The sequence below is a fragment of the Myotis daubentonii genome, chromosome 5 (genome assembly GCF_963259705.1).
Source record: "Myotis daubentonii chromosome 5, mMyoDau2.1, whole genome shotgun sequence".
Lineage (NCBI taxonomy): Eukaryota > Metazoa > Chordata > Mammalia > Chiroptera > Vespertilionidae > Myotis > Myotis daubentonii.
The window spans coordinates 69,164,831-69,184,458 of record NC_081844.1 but is presented as its reverse complement, the minus strand read 5'-3'; the positions used below and the strand labels follow the sequence as shown (position 1 = coordinate 69,184,458).

The following is a 19,628-nucleotide window of genomic DNA, read 5'->3' as shown; positions in this document are numbered from 1 at the left end:
GGTGAAAGAAGAAACATTCTAAACTTTCATTCCAGTTATAAAATAATGATGTTATTTTTTGGTATGATTTATGTAGACACTGATTACTTACTCTACAGCTATATCTCAGCTTTTGGATTTGGTATTTTATTAAAAGTTGATTATGAAACTTTACTCAAGTTTCAAGTATAAAATGTCTTATATTGGTGAAAGTAGCTAATTTGGAAAATACTTTTTATATATTTATATATTTTTTATTGATTTCAGAGAGGAAGGGAAAGGGAGAGAGAGAAACATCAACAGTGAGAGAGAATCATTGATCAGCTGCTTCCTGCACACCCCCTACTGGGGATTGAGCCTACAACCTGGGCATATGCCCTTGACCAAAATCCAACCAGGGGCCCTTCAATCCACAGGCCGATGCTCTATCCACTGAGCCAAACTGGCTAGGGCTAGAAAATACTTTTCATTTATCTCTTATCTTTATACCTGATACCACCAACTTATTTTACCTTTGTCTTGTAGAGTGTACTAAAATGGCCTCCTACTTGGTTTGCTTGTCATGTATTCTTTTCTCTTGAACTTTTTCTTAACAGTTTTTCTTCAAACCTTAGTGATCTTCCCCAATCTGATTTCTGCTCTGTTCTGCCTAAAACCTACCAAAGACTTGCTCTTGCACTGGCTGTAACTATGCCAAGTGCTGGTACCCTTCTGGTGCCCCTGCATGCCCTTCCACCTAGCTGAATAACAGCTTGCTCTTCTGGTTCCAATTTGGAGCTTACTTCATATGACAAACTCTCCTGACTCCCAGCCTTACTCCAGACTATACTTCATCTCTCATTAGTACTTATTTCACTGTATTTATTTAGCTATCAGTTTGCTCCATGAAGCAGTACATTCACTGAGGGCCAGGAATATGCTCTGGTTCATTATGTGGACTGATTAGTCATTCAGCACATTAAAAAATATATTTGCTGTAAGTTATTTGACTTATAAAATTAAGTTCAAAAACTTACTCAAATTCAAAGAGGTTACCAAAGAGGTGAAGCTAATAAAATCACTTCAAGAATTTACTCAAATTCAAAACAGCAACTACAAGATAGTAAACCTGAAGGCTGAAAAAGGATTTCTTTTCCTACCCAGTAGTGTTTCCATTTTTAGAACCTAGGTTGGGGCCTTATAATTTCATCTTGACTACTGCCTCTTAACTGGTTTTCCTACCTGAAATCTGATCCTCTCTAATCAGCCCTATAAACCACTATCATGTTAGCTTCCTTGAATCACTCCTTTGACAATGCCACTCCTTTGCCCAGGTCTCTTGACTAATTCCCCATTATCTACAAGACAAAGGAACTTCTAATCTGATCCTGATCAATCTTTCCAGCCCTATTTATCTCCTGAACCCACTGACCACATGTGCACAATTGACCAACTGAGCTGAAGTACAGGGTATGTCAGAAGTAGTTTTACATTTGTGAGTATGCAAAACAGAGTTTACTCTTGTAGTATTATTTATTAACTGTTATATTATTTTCCATACAAACAACTATAAACCTACTTTTGCTCCACCCTGTATTTTGGATGTTCCCCACAACAAAGACTTTGTGCTTTCTCACTATCTTGCCTTTAATCCTGTTGTGTTCTTAAATGGAAGCCATGACCCCATCAATCATTTTCCCTAAGTGACAGCCATTTCCTGAAGCCTACCCCAATTCCTCTAGCCCAAAACAACTCTTCCCCTCTCTAAGCATACATATTACATTATTTTAAAGTAGTTATATGTTGTGTTTTGTAGTTTACCAAATTCTTGGCATCTTTTAGTCAACTTCAGGGGTCTGAGGGGTTTTTTTATTTTATTATTTTTTAGGGTCTGAGATTTTATAGTTGTGATTTTGCTGTACCTGAGCAAGTCACTTAGGTAATGAGTGTATCTACATCTCAGCATGTGTGCTCTGTATTTACCCAGTAGAAAGTAGCTCTCTATGAAAAGTCTTGAGATTACTTAAAATTTTCTAATGTATTTTACTAGAGGCCTGGTGCACATATTCGTGCATGAGTGGGGTCCCTTGGCCTGGCTGGCGATCGGGCAATCGGGGCGTCTCACCCAGTCCAGATCGGGGCGGGGCAGGCTAGCCCCAGAGAGGAAAGACAGAAGTTTGGCTGTGAGAGTGCACTGACCACCAGGGGACAGGTCCTGCATTGAGCATCTGCCCCTGGTGGTTAGTGCACATCATAGCAACCAGTCATTTGCTCAACCAGTCATAAAGGTCACTTAGGCTTTTATATATAGATTGCTTTCAAAGGGAGAAGTTATATGTTGTAGTTGAATTTATGACTTTTGGAAGTTGGAAAAGGTTGCTTGCTAGTCATTCTCATGAGTGTTTAGAGCAGTGGTTCTCAACCTTCCTAATGCCGCGACCCTTTAATACAGTTCCTCATGTTGTGGTGACCCCCAACCATAAAATTATTTTCGTTGCTACTTCATAACTGTAATTTTGCTACTGTTATGAATCGTAATGTAAATATCTGATATGCAGGATGTATTTAGGCGACCCCTGTGAAAGGGTCATTTGACCCCCAAAAGGGTCGTGACCACAGGTTGAGAACCCCTGGTTTAGAGGCTTTTTGTGTCTTATCAACTACTACACAAAGTGCTTGTTAATATTAAATACTTTTTATTTTAATGAGTAGAAAATTTAAACAGAAGCTCTCTAACTGACTGTGTTAACATATTACAGATGGCTTCCTTAGCGGTATCCAACTGGCCTAAGCCCATGCCATTGATTCCATGTCTGTCTTGGTCTACAGCATCTGGGGTCTTCACTACGGTAATTTAATTGCAATTAATATTTAGATAGTTATATATGCTTATAGGTAATTGTTTGGGGGGATCCCCAAACCACCCCCAGGTTTGGTGATTCACTAGAAGAAATCACAGGACTCAGCATGTACTCATGACTAAGACTCATTAGAGCAAAAGGGTACAATACAGAATCAGCAAAGGGAAAAGATACAGGGGGCAAAGTCCAGAGGACACCAGGCACAAGCTTTCAGTGGAGACCTCACATTCTGTGTTGGCTTCCTCCAGCAGTGTGACAAATTTGCCAAGTTGTATCCATTAGTGCAATTCACTTGAGCACAGAAGTCCAGGGTTTTTCTCATGGCTCAGTCATTTAGGTTCCCTCTGCGTGGCATGTACCAAAATTCCAGAAGGAAAGCAGGTGTTCAGCAGGAACTGCATTGTTTGTACAACAAGTTCAGGCACAGAGACCCCACTTTATCATTTAGGAAGTTTTGTTTTGTTTTTTTAATTTCTTTATTGATTAAAATATTACATATGTGTCCTTATTCCCCCATTGCCCCCTCACCCCCCCACTCATGCCCTCACCCCCCTGTTGTCTGTGTCCTTGTTTAGGCTTATATGCATGCATACAAGTCCTTTGGTTGACACCCCCACCCCCACCTCCACCCTCCCCTACCTTCCCTCTGAGGTTTGATGGTCTGATGGATCCTTCTCTGTCTCTGGATCTATTTTTGTTCATCAGTTCATGTTTTTCATCATTTAGGAAGTTTTCATCAGGGTAAAGAACTGTTTATTAGTCAAGTTCTCAAACTCTAGTCGAGGGCCAACCTTATAAGCGGGCCTTTCTAAAGATAGGAAATCTCAAGCCTGCTATGTTAACTCTTCTGCACAGTAACAATACAATTTTTGGACAAGATGTTTTATGATGTGATTTGATCTTACTTCAGTTTGTTATTTCAGGGTGTGCTGAGTAAATCAATTAATTGGAGGGAGTTGGAAAAGCAGTATTATGCACAGACCGTTTATGAGGAAGAAATTATTCACATGCTTGAATATTGTGGAGTAAGTATTTGTAATTTCAATATAATATTAGGGGAAGGGTTGATTGTGTTTAATGATTCAAATTTTTAAAAAGAATTGCAAATTTTGGGCCCTGACTGGGTAGCTTAGTTGATTAGAGCATCTCCTCATATGCCAAGGTTTCAGATTGGATCCCCAGTCAGAATCAACCAATGGGGGGGGAAAAAAAAGAATCAACCAATGAAATGCATGAATAAGTGGAACAACAAATCCATGTTCTTCTCTCTCTCTCTCTCTATCTCTTTGTCTCCCTTCCTTCCTTCCTCTCTCTAAAGTCAATTTTTATTTTTTAAAGTCAATTTTTTAAAAAGAATAGCAAATTTTTTAAAGCAATATTTTTCTAAATTCTTTAAAAGAAAATACAAATAAGTAAAATAACAGATATAGATAATCATTCAAAGCAAGTATGGTTTAATACATTATTAAATAGAAACACATTTGTAATAGGTCAAGAGTATAGCTTGACCACCCAGCTCAAAACTTGACCACCCAACCCTGAAACCACCTCCGTTTGTCCTAATCAAAGGCCTTTCTTCCCTACTATTATCATCCTGATTTTTATAGTAACTGCTTCCTTCTTTCTTTAAAATAATTTTATTATCCAAGTGTACATCTTTAGATACTACAGCTCTTTTGTTTTTTTATTTTATAATTTATTTATTTTCTTTGGTGACAATGTGAGTGATGGAGAGCTAGATGAAGATCGACAGGGGGAAAGGGATAGATACTACAGTTCTTTTAAGTGTCTTAATCTATATTTTCCCTTCCATCCCTTTCTGTTTCCCTTAAAATTTTTCTTGCCTCGCCAGTGTGGCTCAGTGGTTAAGGGTCTACCTATGAATTAAGAGGTCAAGGATTCGATTCCCGGAAAGGGCACATGCCTGGGTTGCAGTCTCGATCCCCAGTGTGGGGCCTGCAGGAAGCAGCCAATCAATAATTCTCTCTCATCATAGATGTTTCTATCTGTTTCTCCCTCTCCCTTCCTCTCTGAAATCAATAAAAATAGATTCTTTTAAATTAAAAATAAAAATACTGCCGAAACCGGTTTGGCTCAGTGGATAGAGTATAGGCCTGCGGACTGAAGGGTCCCAGGTTCGATTCTGGTCAAGGGCATGTACCTGGGTTGCGGGCACATCCCCAGTAGGAGATGTGCAGGAGGCAGTTGATCGATGTTTCTCTCTCATCGATGTTTCTAACTCTCTATCCCTCTACCTTCCTCTCCGTAAAAAATCAATAAAAGATATATTTAAAAAAAAAATACTAAGTGTTCAGAGGAGATAGTTTCTGAATGAACATAGTTAAGGGTAAATACAAGACCAATTTCTGTTTTATTTTCTATGACCTTATATGCATACCCTTTGCTTATTTCTTTTTATTGTAATTTTGGGCTTTCTCTTCACTCTATTGCTCTTATTAAAGCAATAAGCTCTTTGTCATATAAGTTGCAAATATATTTTCCCAGGCTATCATTTTTATGTTTTGACTTTGCTTTTAGTATTTGACAAAGTTTATTTTTATTTAAATGATGTTGTATTTACAGGTCTTTAAGCTGAGTTCATACTTTAAAATTTTTCATAGGTAATATTCCTTGATCATTTTAAATTATTATTAGTTCATCCTGAGAAAGAGATTTGGAGTGGCTATTGTATTACTGCCAGGATACACTCATTTGACTTTTGGAAGTTCTAGCAGATCTGGATTTCCATACTTTGGCAATAAAAGCATGAGATAGACTAAATTACACTTTTTAATTGCTGTTCAGTAGGAAACATTTAGCAGTAAAATATAACTCTGTCTTAGTCCTAAGTTAAATTTTGACATCTTTTTTCTTTTTTTTTTAAATTGTGGTAAAATATATACAACATGAAATGTACCATTTTAACCATTTCTAAATGTACCATTCAATGGTATTAAGTACATTCACATTGTTTTGCCACCATTACCTCCGACGACACCATCCAGTTGCAGAACTTTCCATCTTCCTAAACTGAAATTCTGAACCTGTTAAACAATAACTCTCCATTTCCACCTCCTCTTCATCTGGCAACCACCATTCTACTTTCTCTCTCTATGAATTTGATTACTCTAGGTTCCTCATAAAAAATGTAATCATACAGTATTTGTCCTTTTGTGCCTGTTTTATTCATTTAGTATAATGTCTTCAAAGTTCACCCATGTTTTAGCATGTATCAGAAGTTCATTAATGATCCATTGTAAATATACAACATTTTGTTTTTCCTTTTATTCGTTGATGAACATTTGTGGTTTTGTTTGAACAAAGTTGTTAAATAAAATCCTATTTTTTATTAAATGATGTTTTCTTTTCTTTTATATATTCAGACAGATTCTTTCAAAATGGGACAAGAGTTCGTGAAATGCTTCCCTAGCAGTGCAGACAAGCTCACTAACCTTAATCTGGTTTCTAGAACTTTAAATTTAGATATGACAGACCAGGTTGTGTCCTCGAAACATAATGAGTGTCATAAATCTAGTAAAACATCTTTCAGTGCTACATCAGAAGGACTCTTGTTGAAAGATACTTCTAAGATGGAGTGCTTCAATCAAACACTTTCAACCAACAAAAGTAGTTATACAAGTTCCAATCCTCAGTCATACCACCTACTCAGTAAAGAACAAAGAAGAAAGAATCTTCAGAAAGAATCTTTGCTGTTTATGAAAGGAGTCATGGATGAATGTACTCATGTAGCAAATTTCTCAGGTATTTTTATATGAAATTGAGATATTTTATGATTTTTAAATTTGTGAAATATTTTTAAGGATGCTTTATAAGTTAATTTTGTATTTTCCAGAGTATATTTATTGTTGGCCCCAGAATGTGTCTAGCAAGATAAGCTGGTTATTTAAATGTATCATATTTTATCCATGAAAATCTAAGACCTTCTTATAGTTCATTAAAAACATTGGCTTTTGTACCTTATTTAGAATGTTGATCTCACTGTATTAGAAATGAATATTACATTATGGTATAGAATAGTTGATTTTTTACTCAATCAAGAGAGTTCTAGTTTGATATTTCACTGACTGCATTGTATGATGCATTTTATTTTCTAACTAGAGGCCTGGTGCACAAAAATTTGTGCACTCGCGGGGGGGGCGGTCCCTCAGCCCAGCCTGTGCCCTCTCCCAGTCTGGGACCCCTCAGGGGATGACTACCTGCTGGCTTAGGCCCGCTCCCCGGGGGAATTGGGCCTAAGCTGGCAGTCAGACATCCCTCTGGCAGCCCGGGAGCCCTCGGGGGATGTCCACTTGCCAGTGGGGAGCAGACCTAAGCTGCAGTCGGACATCCTTAGCACTGCTAAGGAGGCGGGAGAGGCTCCCACCACCACCACTGTACTGGCAGCCATCAGCCTGGCTTGTGGCTGAGCAGAGCTCCCCCTGTGGGAGCACACTGACCACCAGGGGGCAGCTCCTGCATTGAGCATCTGTCCCCTGGTGGTCAGTGTGTGTCATAGTGACCAGTCATTCCCAGTCGCTCTGCTGTTAGGGTCAATTTGCATATTACCCTTTTACTATATAGGATAGAGGCCTGGTGCACGGGTGGGGGCCCGCTGCTTGCCCTGAAGGGTGTCCTGGATCAGGGTGGGGGTCCCCACTGGGGTGCCTGGCCAGTCTGGGTGAGGGGCTGAGGGCCGTTTTCAGGCTGGCTAAGTCCCCCCCACCCCCCCTTGGCGACAGAAGCTCCCAGCCTCTCCTTTTTTTTTTATTCTGGGATTTATTTACCTTCTATAATTGAAACTTTGTAGCCTGGAGTGGAGCTCAGAGCTAGCCAGGGAGGGCGGGAGGGAAGCCTCCTGCTCGCACCAGCTCCGTGGCCACGGCCGGCTGAGAGTAGGTATCTGGGGTTTATTTATCTTCTATAATTGAAACTTTGTTGCTTTGAGTGGAGCTCAGAGCTGGGGCCACGGCAGGTGGGAAGCTTGGCTTCCTCCATCATTGGGGCAACCAAGCCTCCTGCTTGTTCCAGCTCCATGGCTGCCGGCCGCCATCTTGGTTGGGTTAATTTGCATATAGTTGCTCTGATTTGGCTGGTGGGCATGGCTTAAGATGTAGCAAAGGTACAGTCAATTTGCATGTTTGTCTTTTGTTAGTGTAGATACAATTTAATAGGCTGTATAAAAATCTTAGCGATTTTGTTGCATTTTTTTTAAATCTTGTACCTAGTTCCAGTAGACCCAAGCCTCATTATAGTGGTTCAAGCCAAAGAAGATGCATATATTCCACGAACTGGAGTTCGAAGTCTGCAAGAAATTTGGCCTGGTTGTGAAATCCGGTATCTAGAAGGGGGTCATATTAGTGCTTATCTGTTCAAACAAGGAGTCTTCAGGTAAGATGGTTGGTGTAAACAGGCGTCTGTTTATTGTTTCTTTTTAAATTTTTTTTGACATACAATAATGGGTATTTTTATTGTATCCTTTAGGTCCTCTTGTTTCTTCCTTGTTTCCTCAATTCTCACACTGTGGTACTCTTTTCTTTCTTGTCCTCTTATTTTCTTTTTCTTCTTGAGAACTAGGAAGTAGCATATGATAGGCATGCTTTATTGTCTGATTTTACCCTCTTTAGATGTCAGTGGCCAGGTATTTTAGAGAATATGGAGGGACACCAGGGTTTGTAAAACTTACCTAGGTTTTTCACTCCACACTGGTGTCCTTCTCTCAGAATGACTGAGCATCTGTGGAATAATCTAGCAATGGTTTTTAGTAGCAAGTGAAACTTGAACCTTAAAATGAGAAGACAAGTATTGGTTTCAATATTAGTAACGTTTTTGTTTTTAAATGCTTCTGATGATTTTTTTTTTCTTTTTAATATATTTTTGTTGATTTCGGAGTGGAAGGGAGAGAGAGATAGAAACATCAATGATGAGAATCATTGATCAGCTGCCTCCTGCATGCACCCTACTGGGGATTGATCCTGCAACCCAGGCATGTGCCCTTGACCGGAATTGAACCCAGGACCCTTCAGTCCACAGGTCGACACTCTATCCACTGAGCCAAACCAGCTAGGGTGATTTTTCTTCTAGACAGAGGAAGGGAAAAGGATAGAGAGAAACATCATTGAGAAACACCATCAATTGGCTACCTCATGCACGCCCCCTACTGGGGATCGAGCCCACAACCCAGGCATGTGCCCTGACCCAGAATTGAATCAGTGACTTCTTGGTTCATGAGTTGACACTCAACCACTGAGCCACACCGGCCAGGCAATATTAGTAATTTTATGACGCCAGTATTTGTTAGAACTTATAAAAACTTGTATGCTGTAACTTGTTTTTTGGTATCCTGCTTTATTTCAACTTTCATTCAAATTTTATGATAAAAGGTGTCATTGGAATTTATCATTAGTGGTTGAATAAATTAGTCCACATAAGGTGCTTAGGTCAGTGCCCTGTGGGTAATAAGTGTCCCAAAATTTTCAGCTGGATAGCTATATAATAGAAAAATTGAGAGTGGTATATGTTTGATTTTATTTTTTCTATCACTGTTTATCCTCTCTATGCCCTCTTACACCTCCATCCACTACCCCTGCAAGCACCACATTGTTGTCTGTGTCTATGAGGTCTTTTTTTTTTCCTTTTTGCTCAGTCCCTCCACCATCCACCCTCGATGTCCCCTCCCCCCAGAGCTGTCTGCCTGCTCTCTATCTATGAGTCTGTCTCTATTTTGCTTGGTAGTTCAGTTTGTTCATTAAATTTCACATATGCATGAAATCATATGGTACTTTTTTTTCTGTTTTTGACATTTTAAATTATTATTTTAAATATATTTTATTGATTTTTTACAGAGAGGAAGGAAGAGGGATAGAGTTAGAAACATCGATGAGAGAGAAACATCAATCAGCTGCCTCCTGCACACCCCCCACTGGGGATGCACCCTCAGCCAAGACCAGACTTGAACCTGAGACCCTTCAGTCTGCAGGCTGATGCTCTATCCACTGAGCCAAACCTGTTAGGGCCAGACTAATTCTTTAAGTTTGTAATATACTGAAGCATATAATAAACCTTTCTTTTTATTGTATGATTTCTTAAAAAATATATTCAGCATTTGGGATTTGAGTCCCTGTTAGTTGGTAGGTGAGTACACTACTGACCCAATGTGACTTTCTGGCACAGCAAAAGTAAGACGAAAAACAAACAAACAAAAATTGTGAGTACCTAGGGTTGCTCAGGTTGCTCAAGTGGAGTCTAAAGTTCTGTTATATTTGTGAATCAGAGAACCCGCATGATTGCTTTAGTAAATCGGTGTCAAATTTATGTTTGTCTTTTATGAATCTAAGTGGGAGGGTGGCTGAGAGGCATTAGGAAGAAGAATCATAGTCAGCTGTGAAAACTCAGAAGTGCTCATTGAAAAGCTTCATTTGAGAAAGAGAAATTAGCTGTTACCATGTGCCAAGTACTAGAGCAGTTGCTTCATATGTTATTAACATTGCGTATCGCATAGAAATCTCTAAGACATACGCCAGAAACTGCATGTTTTTGGGAAAACTGCACATTATTTAAATCATCATAATGCACTTTAGGTGTTGTTTTTCAATAATTATAACAGTTTTAATATATATATATTTTATTGATTTTTCACAGAGAGGAAAGGAGAGGGATAGAGAGCCAGAAACATCGATGAGAGAGAAACATTGATCAGCTGCCTCCTGCACACCCCCTACTGGGGATGTGCCCACAACCAAGGTACATGCCCTTGACCGGAATCGAACCTGGGACCCTTCAGTCCGCAGGCTGACGCTCTATCCACTGAGCCAAACCGGCTACGGCTATAACATTTTTATTTACAAAAACCATTAAAAAATTAAAGTTCCTAGTACTTTTTTAACGTATGCTACTGCATAAAACATTTTCCTCTATGAAGAAGAACCAAACAAAATTTACATAAGTATCTAGATTCGCTCCTTTTTCCATGGGTGTGAAAAACGAGAACAATCATGAGTGGTCCTTAACAGATGGCGCGCAAAATACGAGAAAACTCCCGAGCAGTACGAAATGTGTTAACTCCTTTATACAGAAACTAGGGGCCCGGTGCACGAAATTCGTGCACTGGGTGTGTGTGGGGGGGGAGTGTCCCTCAGCCCAGCCTGCCCCCTCTCACATACTGGGAGCCCTCAGGCGTTGACCCCCATCACCCTCCAATCGCAGGATCGGCCCCTTGCCCAGGCCTGACGCCTCTGACAGAGGTGTCAGGCCTGGGCAGGAGACCCTCATTTCCCCCCATCACTGGTTCTGCCCCCAGCCCAGGCCTGATGCCTCTGGCCCAGGCATCAGGCCTGGGCAGGGGACCCCCCAGACCCCTCCAATTGCTGGCTCTGCCCCTTGCCCAGGCCTGATGCCTCAGCCAGAGGCGTAGACCCCCATCACCCTCCGATCGCCTGATCGGCCCCTTGCCCAGGCCTGACGCCTCGGCCAGAGGTGTCAGGCTTGGACAGGGGACCCCCATCTCCCCCCGATCACTGGCTCTGGCCCCCGCCCAGGCCTGAGGCCTCTAGCCCAGAAATCATGCCTGGGCAGGGGACCCCCATCTCCCTCTGATCGCTTGCTCCACCCCCTGCCCAAGCCTGATGCCTCTGACCCAGGCTTCAGGCATGGGCAAGGGGACCATCATATCCCCCCAATCCCCGGCTCAGCCCCCCGCCCAGGCCTGATGCCTCGGCCAGAGGAGTTGACCCTCATCACCCTCCAATCACCAATCACCGATCAGCCCCTTGACCAGGCCTGAGGCCTCCGGCAGAGGTGTCAGGCCTGGGCAGGGGACCCCCAGCTCCCCGCGGTTGCAGGCTCCGCCCCTGCCCAGGCCTAACGCCTCTGGCCTAGGCGTCCGGCCCGGGCAGCGGGGACCCGCAGCTGCAGCAGCCCCGCGATCGTGGGCTCCGCTTTAGGCCCAGGCAAGGGACCCCTAGCTCCTGGGACTGCCAGCTTCAACCGTGCCCAGCTCCCATCACTGGCTCCACCCCTACTTCCTGCTATCACTGGCCAGGGCGGCAAAGGTGCCTGATTCTCCGATCATGGCTGGGGGGCAGGGCCGCCTTTGCCCTGCCCCCCAGCTCTTAGCTCCCCCCTGGGTTTCCAATCACTGTCGGTGGCAGGGGGCTTCTTCCTGCTTTCCCTTTCGCCTCCCTGCATTGTGCCTACATATGCAAATTAACCGCCATCTTGTTGGCAGTTAACTGCCAATCTTAGTTGGCAGTTAATTTGCATATAGTCCTGATTAGCCAATGTAAAGGGTATCATCGTACGCCAATTACCATTTTTCTCTTTTATTAGTGTATATAGGGGGAGGGGAGTGAATAAATTGCTTAGGTGGAGTCACTAGCTATTTGTTCTCCCTAAAGCACTCACCCTCCCACTCCTACCCCCAGTCACTTCAAAACCTAACAAAGTTTGGATGTCATTGGAGTAGAATCTTAAAAAAAATTCATTCTTTTCAGTCACCAGATGTAACACAAGCCTCCTTTATGTGCTCTTTTATTTTATGTTGATATTTATAATTGATTAATAACACAAGTGAATAAGAGACTCTTCAGCCCTAATCGGTTTGTCTCAGTGGATAGAGCGTCAGCCTTAGGACTGAAAGGTACCAGGTTCGATTCCAGTCAAGGGCATGTACCTTGGTTGCAGGCACATCCCCAGTGGGAGGTGTGCAGGAGGCAGCTGATCGATGTTTCTCTCTCATCGATGTTTCTAACTCTATCCCTCTCCCTTCCTCTCTGTAAAACATCAATAAAATATATTTTTTGTAAAAAAAGAGAGACTCTTCAAATTATTAAATAGGCATATGCATACCTTTCTTCCTCATACCATGTACCCAAGCCCAGATTGCAACTTTAGGCATCAGGAAGTAAAAAAAATTCATTGTCGCCCTAGCCGGTTTGGCTCAATGGACTGAAAGGTCCCGGGTTCCATTCCAGTCAAGGGCACATGCCTGGATTTAGGGGGCATGCAGGAGGCAGCCAGTCAATGATTCTCATCATTGATGTTTCCATCTCTCCCTCTCCCTTCCTCTCTGAAATCAATAAAAATATATTTAAAAAAAGATTCATTGTAGTAGAGCAAGTATCCAGGACTAACTCTCAGGGGGAAATTCTCTCTCACCTGCAGTCAACAAAAATCACTTTATGTGCTTACACCAATGTGCAAATGTTCATCATTAGTTTGTTTCCCTTATCATTGTTTGTTACATTTTACAAAAGACAAATATCTGAGACAAATACAAGTGTGATAAAAAGCTATGTCTTCCCAACATACTGGAAGTCATAATCTATTAGTAGGCTCCCAGTTTCAGTTTTAAAGATAATCTTACTATCTTTTTTAAGGATATGGAAAAATGCTTTGTCCAAGTAGGATACAGAATTAATATATTCTCATAGTTATTATTTAAACTGGGTGGAAATATAAATGTATGGATTTAAACAAAACAAGCCTCACCCGAACCTGTTTGGCTCAATGGATAGAATGTTGGCCCAAGGACTGAAGAGTCTAGGGTTCAATTCTGGTCAAGGGCACATACCTCAGTTGCAGGCTCCCTCCCCCACCCAGGTCAGGGTACATGCAGGAGGCAACCAATCAATGTATCTATCTCACATGGATGTTTCTCTCTGTCTGTCCTTTTCCCTTGACAAAAAAACAACAAAAAACCCACTAGCTTGTCGGAAAAATATGATAGCATTACAGTAGATACTTTAGAGCAGTGGTTCTCAACCTTCCTAATGCCTTGACCCTTTTAATACAGTTCCTCATGTTGTGGTGACCCCCAACCATCAAATTATGTTCGTTGCTACTTCATAACTGTAATTTTGCTACTGTTATGAATCGTAATGTAAATATCTAATATGCAGGATGTATTTAGGCAACCCCTGTGAAAGGGTCATTCGACCCCCAAAGGGGTCGCGACCCACAGGTTGAGAACCGCTGCTTTAGAGTGATGGGATTATGACTTTTTCCCCTTTTTGTTTTTGGATTTTTTGAATATTGTACTCGAAAAATGTTGGCCAGTGTGGTACAGTGGTTGAGCATCAACCCATGAAACAAGAGGTCACTGGTTCAATTCCTAGTCAGAACACATGCCTGGGTAGTGGGGGCTCAATCCCCAGTAGAAGGTATACAGGAAGCAGCTCTTCGATGTTTATCTCTTATTGATGTTTCTATCTCTCTCTCTCTCTCACCCTCTAAAATCAATAAAACATTTTTTAAATTTTAAAATAAATAAATAAAAATGTAGGCTCTCACAATGTGAAAAAAATTAATAAGCGTTGAAAACAGTGTCTTTTAATGGGCAGTGAATTTGACTCTTCTTTTCCACACAAAGTACCTAGTAAAATTAATATGGAAAATGAAGGCTTTTGATTTTAAGTTCAGTTGCTAGGAACATGTTTTAATAAAGAAAAGGTACTATATCATAATCTATGAAATAGATTTAATACTATATTTTTAAAGTTATGTCGCCAGTTGATGTTCAACAAGTGACAAAATAAAAAGAAACCAGTTTCCTTATCCTTTTATCATTTTACTAGAGGCCCGGTGCACAAAAATTTGTGCACTCGGGGGGAGTGGGGGTTCGCTCAGCCCGGCATGTGCCCTCTCACAGTCTGGGACCCCTCAGGAGATAACAACCTGCTGGCTTAGGCCTGCTCCCGGGTGGCAGAGGGCAGGTCCAATCCCTAGGTGCAGCCCCTGGTCGGGCTCAGAGCAGGGCCGATTGGGGAGTTGGGGCGCTGCCCCTTGTCATGCACAGAGCAGGGCGGATTGGGATGTTGTGATGCCACCCTCAGTCACGCTCAGGGTAGGGCTGATTGGGGGGTTGGGGCACCGCCCCCTGTCACACTCAAGGCAAGGTCGATGGGGAGGTTGCGGCGCCACCCCCTGTCACGCACAGAGCAGGGCCAATCAGGGGGTTGGGGCGCTGCACCGTCACACTCAGGGCTGGGCCGATGGGGAGGTTATGGCTCTACCCCGTCACACACAGAGCAGGGCCCGTGGTGGGGGGGTTGGGGCACCGCCCTCTATCACCCACAGAGCAGGGCCGATCAGGGGGTTGGGGCACCACCACTGTCACACTCAGGGCAGGGCCGATGGGGAGGTTATGGCTCTACCCCGTCACACACAGAGCAGGGCCCATGGTGGGGGGTTGGGGTGCCGCCCTCTATCACCCACAGAACAGGGCCGATCGGGGTTGAGGCGCCGCCACTGTCACACTCAGGGCAGGGCTGCTGGGGAGGTTATGGCTCTACCCCATCACACACAGAGCAGGGCCTGGGGGGGTGGGGGGGTTGGGGCGTTGCACCCTGTCACACACACAGCAGGGCTGATCAGGGGGTTGGGGCGCCGCACCCTGTCACACACAGAGTGGCAGGGCGATCAGGGGGTTGGAGAGCTCCCCCCATCAGGCACAGAGCAGGGCTGATCAGGAGGTTGGGGCGCCTTCCCCTGTCCCGAACAGAGCAGGGAAGATAGGGAGGTTGTGGCCTCGCCCCCTGTCATACACAGAGCCGCAGGGCAATCAGGGGGTTTGGGCACTGCCCCCTGTCACGCTGATCCCGGTGCCGGGAGGCCTCTCGGCTCCGCTGATCCCGGTGCTGGGAGGCATATTACCCTTTTACTATATAGGATAGAGGCCTGGTGCACGGGTGGGGGCCGGCTGGTTTGCCCTGAAGGGTGTCCTGGATCAGGGTGGGGGTCCCCACTGGGGTGCCTGGCCAGCCTGGGTGAGGGGATGATGGCTGTTTGCAGCTGGTCACACACCCTTCAGGTTGGGGGTCCCCACTGGGGTGCCTGGCCAGTCTGGGTGAGGGGCTGAGGGTTGTTTTCAGGCTGGGACTGAAGCTCCCAACTGCTCCTTTTTTTCTTTTTCTTTTATTCTGGGCCAGCTTTAGCTCTGGCTCCAGCTCTGAGGCCTCTGCTGCTGAAAGCAGGTATCTGGTTTGTTTGGGTTCTATAATCGAAACACTGAATCAACTCCAGCTCTGAGATCCCTGGCAGGCTGAAAGCAGGTTTCTGGGGTTTTGTTTAGCTTCTATATTTGTAACAATGTTTCAAACTGCAAGCTCAGAGGCCGGCAAGGCAGGCGGGGAACGTTGGTTTCCTCCGTCACTGAAGCAAGCAAGCCTCATGTTAGCTTCAAGCTGCCTGGCTGCCACCCACCATCTTGGCTGGCAGTTAATTTGCATATCTCGCTGATTAGCCAATGGGAAGTGTAGCGGACATACGCTAATTACCATGTTTCTCTTTTATTAGATAGGATGTATTATACATATATGAATACATATATATTATATAAACCCTAAGGCACAAAAAAAGTTGCTTCACAATAAAAACGGTGCTGAACACTTCATCAGTTGGAAATACATTTGAAGTTTTCCAGTACTGGTGAAATTAATGGATCCTAACACCCACCTTTCAGGTACTTGCCTCTTTCACAGCTCTTTAGAGAGGAGGTCAGGTTGCAAGCCAAAGGTAATTTTGGAAATAAAGTAAAAGCAATGTATGTTCCCCCTTTTTTTGCTAATTACTTGTAGTTTTTCATTTTTTCTTTTAGACGAGCCATCTATGATGCATTTGAACGCTTTCTGCACAAATATGCTAACTGATTGGATCACTGTATGTAACCAATGTGGCCATCATGTTTCTCACAAAAGGAGTTTCATCCTTTGACGACGTGAAATTAGTAAGGCAGCACTATACACTGAGTGGCCATATTATTATGACCACCTGACGTTTGTAGGCAAATTAGCTATAATTTCGTGCTGAAGTTGCTAGAGGGCCAGATCATTATAAACGTCTGAATAGTACAACATACCTAAGTATCGTTGCTGATCAAGTTCATCCTATCATGTTGATGGCGTATCCCAATGGAGATGGCTTCTTCCAACAAGACAATGCGCCATGCCACGGTGCTCGTATTGTGCAGGAGTGTTTTCAAGAACATGAGGGAAAAAAAAAAAAAAGAACATGAGGGAGACTTTACCTTGCTTAGGTGGCCCCCACAATCACCAGATCTCAATCCAATTGAGCATTTGTGGGACAAAGTTAAAAGAGCCATCAGGCAGCTGGTTCCACAACCATCAGATCTCTCAGAACTGGACAGTGCTATTCATCAGGCATGGTGTCAGATTCCTCGCATCACCTTTCAGCATCTCGTGGAGTCAATGCCAAGAAGAATCGCCTCAGTATTGAAGGCAAAAGGTGGCCCAACGAAGTACTGATGGGGCGGTCATAATAATCTGGCCACTCAGTGTATAATTCATTGCTATCTATTTAGTCTGGAATTCAGTGTTACAGGTCAGTCAACTATAGTCTTTGAATGCATTTGAATAACTTTAAACCAATGTTTGGATGAAATAATGTTGAAGTATTTTGTTATTGTTTGTGGGACTCCCAAATATTCAATATTTCTACGTATGAAAACTTTACATTTTTAATTATGAATAGTTAATACATTAAAATAAATGTATTCACAGAAACTGTATTGATTTATACAGAGCTGCTAAGTCAAAGATTGTAATACATCAGCTTGTATTGTATACTTTTATATGATATTTCTACTGACTTGCTTTGAGAAACATGTTTATTTCTTTTGTGGATCCATAGCGCATTTATAATCTTATTTTCCTCTTTAATTTTCTGCCATGGAAATACTTATGATGTATGAAATCCCTGTTAACTTTGAATTCTAAAAATTCCTGATTGTTTTGTATATAAGTGCTTTTAGTAATTAAAATGAATGTGGGAATGCAGACATGATGCAAAAGACTTGGCTAAACTTTATAAATGCCTAATATTGGGTTAGGGAAAAAAAGCCAAGTGTATTTCTATTTAACAACTTTGAATTCATGATCAATGGAAATAACTATTGCATTAATTGAGACATCGTGTCTTAACATTTTCTTATATCTACTCTGGGTTTGCAAACCCTGATATATCTAAATTCACTATTTAGGCCAAGAATGTAACCATTTTGACCATTTCAAAAATTAATGGCCATAATGAAATCAATCCATCCTAAATAAACTTTACAGAAAAGATATAACTAATAACTTTTTTTAATTGAAAAATTACATGGCTAGATTTGGTGCTTTCTTTTTATTATAGACTACTGAAGCTGAGAGCTAATATACTCTCAAAAGTAGGAAATATTTTTGGGTATTGTGTCAAGGCTTAGAACGTACTTGAGTTTTATTTATCTGAAATTTGTATTATCTATAGATTGTATTTAAATGTGTATTCCTAGTCTAGTAAGGATATTTGAATTATAATGTGCCTTTGTAGTCTTTTTAACCCTTTGAGTGCCAACCAATATCCTAGGAACTATGCTAAAATTGCCAAGGCATTTTTGCTGATTTTACAGCAGTTTAGAAAAAAATTATGAATCGCAAGTAAATGAAGTTACATATTCAAAAACTTAAGGAAACCTTTACTACATTGACATATTTAGCAATATAATCATCACTAATAAAAGCACACTTAGAACTGGACGCCATTTCGAAGCTTTGATAGCACTCCCGGCACTTTTGGCGAAAGATAGGAGGAGCGCGATCACGCTCCCTGGCACTGTAGGGGTTAAAGGAGATTGGTCACTCTAATGCCTACATCATTTTAATTTTTAAAAACTTTTAAAATTACTAAAGTCATTGATGGCATAGTAGTAAATATTTCTTACTAAGCAATAATATACTATGTTGTGTGACTTGCTATTGGTAAAAGAATGAAATTTTAATATTTCATTTAAGTTAACTCTTGGGCATAACTAATTTTTCCCAAATAAATGTGAAAGAAGATATTTTAAAGATTTCATCTCCTAACCAAATGTTTTAAGAATATATCTCTGGGGGAACACTTGAGATCTTGTTTCCCAGTATGTCATCCATTGGCTCAAATAAACTTAAATTCTCAAAAAAATAACATACCATAGCAGTTACCTAAACTGATTAATTATTCAAAGTCAAAATACCTTTTTTTACATTTTTTATCTACTTCCCCAAAATATATATGCGCATATATAAGTACATACACAAACACACAGAAAGCAGTGCTGTCTGCCATTTTGAGCATTGGTACATAAACTGCTAGAAATTCATTTAGGCCACGTTGCAAACTGGTAGTTAATACAGGCCAGCTTAGTCCAAAGTTGCTTTATCCAGTATGCATAATATTTCAAAATTTGAAATGTGTTCAGATTGGCATGCATTCCTGTTTGCCACAATCTACTGGACTCCCTCATGTTAGACCATATCACTACTTTGTGTTTCCTACTTAACTCTAAAGACATCTGAGTTTGAGATTCCTGATTTAGATGTGTGGTTAGAAAAATTTTCTGAATTTCATGATCTCCTAATGTTCTAATTATTATTAAATAATTTTATGCATTTTAAATTATTTCTTATGAAGGTAATTTTTTAATGTGGTGCTTTCTCTTGTAAAGAATATTGAATTGTTAACATTGTAACTGAAATTTTTAAAATCATTTCCAAATATTTTATACTTCACAATAAAAGCTTATTTAAAAAGTTACTTATGTTTAAGAATATTATTTTAAATATAGAAAACAGCCGAAACCGGTTTGGCTCAGTGGATAGAGCGTCGGCCTGCGGACTGAAGGGTCCCTGGTTCGATTCCGGCTGAGGGCATGTGCCTGGGTTGCGGGCACATCCCCAGTGGGAGATGTGCAGGAGGCAGCTGATCGATGTTTCTCTCTCATTGATGTTTCTAACTCTCTATCTCTCTCCCTTCCTCTCTGTGAAAAATCAATAAAATATA

General features: G+C 41.7%; 1 protein-coding gene across 2 annotated transcripts in view; it reads left to right on the top strand.

Moving 5' to 3' along the window:
- Nucleotides 1–19,382, top strand: part of ABHD18 (abhydrolase domain containing 18) — a 57,072-nt gene extending 37,690 nt beyond the window's left edge. For both annotated transcript variants that reach the window (XM_059698073.1, XM_059698072.1), the window contains exons 9-13: nt 2,718–2,807; nt 3,743–3,844; nt 6,203–6,581; nt 8,045–8,207; nt 16,411–19,382. In XM_059698073.1, coding sequence (XP_059554056.1) covers nt 2,718–2,807; nt 3,743–3,844; nt 6,203–6,581; nt 8,045–8,207; nt 16,411–16,462 — 786 coding nt within the window. In that variant the 3' untranslated portion in view covers nt 16,463–19,382. The remainder of the gene's footprint in view (nt 1–2,717; nt 2,808–3,742; nt 3,845–6,202; nt 6,582–8,044; nt 8,208–16,410) is intronic.
- Nucleotides 19,383–19,628: the final 246 nt, after the last annotated feature.